At 57.0% G+C, this 6,089-nt stretch overlaps 1 protein-coding gene across 1 annotated transcript; it reads right to left on the bottom strand.

Annotated features, from left to right (window-relative positions):
• Positions 1 to 1,618: 1,618 nt before the first annotated feature.
• Positions 1,619 to 4,240, bottom strand: CCDC8 (coiled-coil domain containing 8 subunit of 3M complex). The gene is made up of 2 exons (XM_090259099.1): positions 4,140 to 4,240; positions 1,619 to 3,997 (listed from the first exon to the last, which is right to left on the bottom strand). The coding sequence occupies exons 1-2, from the start codon at positions 4,238 to 4,240 to the stop codon at positions 2,047 to 2,049; spliced, it is 2,052 nt and encodes a 683-aa protein (XP_090115225.1). The 3' UTR covers positions 1,619 to 2,046.
• Between the last annotated feature and the right edge of the window lie 1,849 nt (positions 4,241 to 6,089).

Genomic DNA, 6,089 nt, shown 5'->3' with positions numbered 1-6,089 from the left:
AGTAACCAGCCAGGCCACGTAGCTTGCAAGGGACGGTGCTGGAGGTGAGATGGGCAGCCTGACTCCAAATCCCCCCTTATTCTGTCCCCCTAATGGTTTCCTCTCTTCCTGTCACTCCACCATGGGACCTGGGAAGGCTGATCCAGAAAATCCCTGCCGGTGGAGCGGTGACATCTCTGTGTGTGTTCCATTGTTTTCTCTTCAGTGACAGTGAAAGGCTGGTTTGGACACAGACTTGTGGAGCGCCGCAGCAGGTGCGGCCTCTTTACCCCACTCCTGAGTTGCGGGTACTGGGGACTTTTCGGGGGACTTCCTCCCTGAAAATCTCAGCACAGCACGTTTGAAACCACCCCAGGAGGCACCTACAGGCTGCAATTTGGGACTGGGCCTCACCATTTGAAACCCCCTTGGGTTGAAAATAATACCGAAAGCCTCAGGTTACTCAAGGGTCCTTCCACCTCCTAGGCCTGGCTGGTTGCTCTTGTTGGGGACCCTGGGGAGAGGATGGACAAAACTGAGAGTCAGTGGGGGGCTGGGGAGGCAGGAACAGATGTGCCTAGTCTCAGCCTCTCCAGGTGTCTCTCACCATCTCTGCTTCCAGCTCCTTTCACGTTCCAGCATCCTCAACAGTCCAGGCTATCCCCCACCCCCACCCCTTGTAAGGAGGCCAGAGGCCACCATTGGCCACCATTGGCCACCATTCCCCAAGACGGGCAGCAGCCACAGCCAGCCCCCACTGCCACCACAACCTGGCATCCAGAGCGCTCACTGGCCACTTCAGAGACAGTTCTACCCAGTTTGCCTATTCCCCTGTGCCCCTCCCCCCATCCCTCCAAGTGGAGCTCAAAGCCCACTGGGGGCTCTTTCTTGCTGGGCCATGAGCTGTGAACTACACTCAGTACAAAGGGGTTCTCAGCACAAGAGCGAGCAGCACCCCACGTGACCACTTCTGGGGCGGGGACAGAAGCCATATTATTCTTTAGTTCCAAGGGGAAAAACTAAGAAACTCAGGCCAGGCTGCCACTAGTCAAGGGGACAGAGCTGACCTTCAGATCTCCTCCTCCATGAATTTCCTTTCTCCTGCCTTCAGCAAAGCCGGAGTGTGATGTGATCCCTGCTATTTTTCTCTGGTGGGAGCCGAAGTGGGGGGGACACAAACAATGCAGAGATGTCCCCCAGCCACCAATATCTCACAATTGTAATCATAGCACACTCCACGCTACTACCTGCGGGCCCTGCACCCCCACCCCCTTTCACCCTGTTCCTATTGCAATGATTTGTCCAGTGGTCACGCTGCCCCAGGAAATGTTCGTGGGGCTTGATCAAAGCTGGTTCCTGGGCTGCACAGCCAGTGCTGGCAAACCCACAGCTTTGGCACAAAGGACCCAAGAATCTGCATTTGGACACATTTCCCAGATGAGTCTTCGGTCCCTTGTAAAATGTGTGAGGTGTATAAACTGCAGGTCCTGGACTCTTGGAGCCTGCAGAACCCAGAAGTGCAGACATGGCAATCAAAGTGACATAAGCACAGGTCACCATCATGGAAGGGGGAGGGGACACAGTGCATGACAAAATCACCCTGGAGCGTTCTCCAGCTGCCAAGCCCAAAGCCAAGAAATAAGTTTGTAAACATTTTTATTTACATGTTGTAAGTTCCAGGAGGCCATCAATGGGAAAGGGGGATGAGAAAGGAGAAGAGGGAGGAATTTCTTCCTGGCCTCGCTCCTGGTTTCAAGCTGAGCACCTCGAGTTGCATTTGAGGAAGTGAATACAACCCTATTGTACAGGGTTTCTTCCATTACATTCCTTGGGTTACAATAGAGTCTGTATTTAAAAAATCAATGCATGAAAGAAGATTTTTAACAAGGAAAGAAAGAGGGATGTTAGGTGGAGATGTGAGAGGCGCTGCCTGGCCCTCTACCTCCATTTTCACGTGTGGAGGCAGAAGAAGCATCTGTGTCCAAGTGCAGAAAGGGGGGGAACACATCCTGAGTGGCCAATCAGGTGGCAGGTGGCAGGGTGCTGTATGGCTTCTGGGCCCTCACCTCACAGCAGGTCCTCTTGCTCTCCCTGCTCTGCTTCCGCTCTGGCCTCAGCTCTCAGCACCCGGAGGCTCCTGGCCTCGCCTGCCCTGGGGACCCTCTTGGGCAGGGTGGGCAACTGGGGAGTGTGCCAGAAGGCTCTCCGGCGCTTGCGAAACCACGAAAAGCGCCCAGGGGTCTGGAACCTCACTGTCTTGACCTGTTTCCGGGCCCTAGCTCCTGGCGCTGCTCCTGCGGCCGCCCGGGCAGCTAAGGCTCCAGCTTCTCGGACAGCTGGGGCCTCTGCCCTCTGATTATGTGCAGCTTCTGTCCTCTGGTCAGCTCTGGCCTCGGCCCCGTCCGATGCAGCCTCTGCTGCCTGGAAAACTGGGGCCTCTGCCCCCTGGTCAGCTCTGGCCTCTGCCCTCTGGTCAGCTGCAGCCCCTTCCCTCTGATCGTCTCCAGTCTCTGACCTCTGATTATGCACAGCGTCTGCCTCCTGGTCAGCTACAGCCCCCACCCTCTGGTCAGCTACGGCCCCCACCCTCTGCTCATCTGCAGCCTCCACCCCCTGAGCAGTGGGTGCTGCTTCCTCCCTCCAGCGCAGTCTAAACGAGGCCCAGTTGACCTTGGGCCTCCATCGCCTTGTGGGGGGCTCAGGCACCAGCCCATCTCTTGTGTTCCCCACGTTGTCCCCCAGACTGGCGGTACCTGGCACCCCGTCCGTCTCCACCCTGGCAGAGGCCTGCTGGGCCTCACCCACTCCAGTGCTAGCCCTCGGCGCCCAGCCCTTCACCCTGCACTTCAGCTTCCCCCAGGACACCTGGCTGACATACTCTCGCCACCTGTCTGCTTTGGACGGCTGGGGCCCAGGGTTGTCTTCAAACATGGGCACCGGCAGGTTCACGCAGCAGCGGGCCAGTGGTGCGCTGGGCTTCTTCTTCCCGCGCAGGAGGAAGGCCTCCACCAGTTCCTCCTCATCCTCGCTCTCCAGGTCGCTCCCCAGGAATTTGCTACCCAGGTAACTGACGGGTATTTTGCGCACCTTCCTGCCATGCCCGGCGCCTTTGTGGCCCTGGTGACCCAACTCTCTGGAGGTCTCGAAGTCGCTGAACTCGCTGTCGCTGGCGTTGCTGCTGTCATAGGTGCCCACGACCAGCCGGGGAGGAGGGGTCACCATCTGCTGTACTCTCCCCCTCGCTCGGGGCTCCTTGGGCTTTTGGGGGCGCTGGGGCGGGTGTGGGGTGCTCTTCTCAATGATGCGGGCAACATCCTCCAGGGTGCGGCCTTCTTCCTCCAGGAACTGGGTCAGCCGCTCCCGAAATTCTGCCTCCTTGGTGGCAGGCTTGGAGATGACCCTCCAGACGCCCCCCGCCAGCCTGACCTCGCGAGGGATGAGCAAGTAGTCCACATCCTCGCCGATCTGCAGCAGCCCCACAGTGGAGTCCTCCTCCCTGCGGAACACCTTGCCGATCTTCTTAAAGGTCCCCACGGGCTTCAGGGCTTCCACGAGGGCGTCCAAGTCCACATCTTTGCAGACGTCGGGGACGCTCCAGAGGATCAGGCAGTCGGGGGACGGGAGGAAGCCCCAGGGGAACCAGCCCCCCACGTGGCTTTTCTCGAGGGTCTTTAAAATCTCCAGGGTGAAATCTGGGGCGGGGAGCCAACAATCCCAAACTGCAAGGAGCCCCAGCAGTGCTGCCCCGAGAGGCTCACCTCTCCAGCAGGGGCGAGCCAGCACCTCCCAGTTTCTCCGCCTGCAACAAGTCCCTTCTGGACCAAGGCTGGCTCCGCACAACGAGTGGCGGGAATCAATTCTCAGGATGCTTATGTGAGCCGGGGTGAGGTCAGTCCTGAGTCTCAAAGCCCACTGCAAGCTGAATACGTGGTGTCCCGGCTCCAAGTTGGGGCGCACGGGCCTCCCGCGATTCTTTCTGCCCCGGGCACCAGGGACGCGCCTGGAACTTGGGGGAGGACTTCGCAGACAAAGACGGCTCAGCCGTGGCTATTCAATATGGCCGAGGCACTAGGAGGAGACAGTCCAGCCCCCCCGGGAGAGTCTCCCGCCCCTCGGCAGGCTGCCACCCCAGTCCAGGCTGACCTTGACGCGCCTCCCACCTCCCTGACCGCGTGCACTCTGCCTCCGAGCTCCCGAGCTCCGGGGCAGGAACTTCCTCCTCGCCCTCCCCCACGATGAGGCCCACCTTCCCCCTTCTCATCTTACACTCCCTGACACGGGAAGACTGACATGGGGGCTGTCCACTCTCTTCGGGGCCCCCTCACTCCCCTCCCGCACTGGGGTGTGGCCGCGCCCCAGCCCCGCTGGGGCCACCGCTTCCAAGCGGAACGCGCGCAGAGGCCCACGTCAGCACCTTCCCCGAGAAAGGCAGCAGTTTCCAAATCTGCGGTCCTGAACGTGCGGGTTCCAGCCAAGTCCGGAGGTGGGTGCGCTGGTGGGACCGTCCTTTCAGAGCCATTGACACTGTATATGATTAACGTGACTTCTGGCACCAGCAATTCCCTCCTATCTACCCAGACGTGTGGACAGAGAAAGCGGTGCCAACGTCTTATGGCACCAGCCCCTAGCGCGGGCTTGGCACGCAGTGAGTGCTCAATAAATATTTTTGAGTGAAATGAATGAATGAACCTAATTGTTCATTAGTAGGAACGCACTCAATTTTATGATCTGTTCTTACAGTGAAATACTGAGCATCTAGGAAAAAAGCATAGCCGAGTTTCGTGGAGCACTTCCTAAGTACGAGGCGCCACTGTAGCGCTTTCTATGAAGTCCTCACCATAACATTGTGAGACAAATAATACAGTATGATGATCATTCCCATTTCATAGCCGAAGAAATGAAGTCACATGTTCAACATCACGCGGCCAGGAAGTGCCAGGTTGAATCCAAAACACTCTGGCTGAGTGGGGGAGGGTTGGGAGGGAGGGAAGGAGCGCTCTGAGGTAGTACCTGTACTCACGGGTATAAGCACTGCCAACAATAGCTGTTTCTGGGGAGGGAGCCTGGGGACCCACAAAAGTGGCAGAGACAGGTACTTTCACTCCATAGCTTTTGGAGTTGCTTGGATTTTTGGCAATCAAAAATGTTAATTCAAAGTTAATTAGCCCTGGCTGGTGTGGCTCAGTGGGTTGAGTGCCAGCCTGCGAACCGAAAGGTCGCCGGTTCGATTCCTGGTCAGGGCACATGCCTGGGTTGTGGGCCAGGTCCCAGTTAGGAGCGTGTGCGTGAAAGGCAACCAATTGATGCATCTCTCGCAAACGCATCTCTCACACATCGATGTTTCTCTCCCTCTCTCTCTCCCTCCCGTCCCCTCTTTCTAAAAATAAATAAGTAAATGAATAAATAAAAATTAAAGATTAAACCAAAGGCCCTCAGACTCAGCCACAGACATAGTGCGTCAGGACACCTGGGGCGTGGGGGCCAGGACTGGCGGTTTCCCAGGTAACGAGGAGGCAGCCAGCTCAGCAACCACACGCACAACAGCAACGGCATTAGCAACAATAACAGCAAACTTGTAGGCGGGTTTTCTTGAAACCAGACACACTGTGACGTAAAGAGGCCAGTTGTCATGAGTCCTCAGAGTTGTCATCTTACAAAAGGGGAAACTGAGGCTGGCCTGAGGTTGCACAGCTCTAAGTGAACTTCAGCACTGGGGTCACCACGCAGGCGGGCTCAGAAGACACAGGGAGCCTTCATCGGTTGCCTGGATCCATAGAAACGCCTCTTCCACCTTCGCTGCCTGAAATCCATTCAGCAGCTGGAGGGATCTTTTAAAAACTTAAGTCAAATCTATCTCTACTCTTTTTAAAGTCTTCATCTCAGGCAGAGTAAAATCAAAGGCCTCACCATCTCCCACAAAGCCCTCTTAGGTCTCCCCCACTTCCCTCTCTCTTCCTCTCTTCACTTCACTCCAGCCACATCCGCCTCCTCTTCACTGTTCCTCCAACCACTGTACTCCTGCCCAACCTCAGGGCCTTTGCACTTGCTGTTCCTTCCCCCCAGAATGCTCAGCTTTCACCTTCTTTGACAATCTCTCTCTGCCCTCCCCC

Source organism: Furipterus horrens, unplaced genomic scaffold, assembly GCF_987537825.1.
Source record: "Furipterus horrens unplaced genomic scaffold, mFurHor1.1.pri manual_scaffold_13, whole genome shotgun sequence".
NCBI lineage: Eukaryota > Metazoa > Chordata > Mammalia > Chiroptera > Furipteridae > Furipterus > Furipterus horrens.
Note: the sequence above shows the minus strand (reverse complement) of the source record. Positions and strands in the feature narration are given on the sequence as shown.

Bases quoted from the DNA above. Each gene is read 5' to 3' on its own strand.
- CCDC8 (XM_090259099.1), bottom strand. From the start codon at position 4,240: ATGAGAAGGGGGAAGGTGGGCCTCATCGTGGGGGAGGGCGAGGAGGAA. The intron at 3,998-4,139 runs GTGGGAGGCGCG...TTGTCTGCGAAG, and splicing joins GAGTGCACGCGGTCAGGGAG to TCCTCCCCCAAGTTCCAGGC.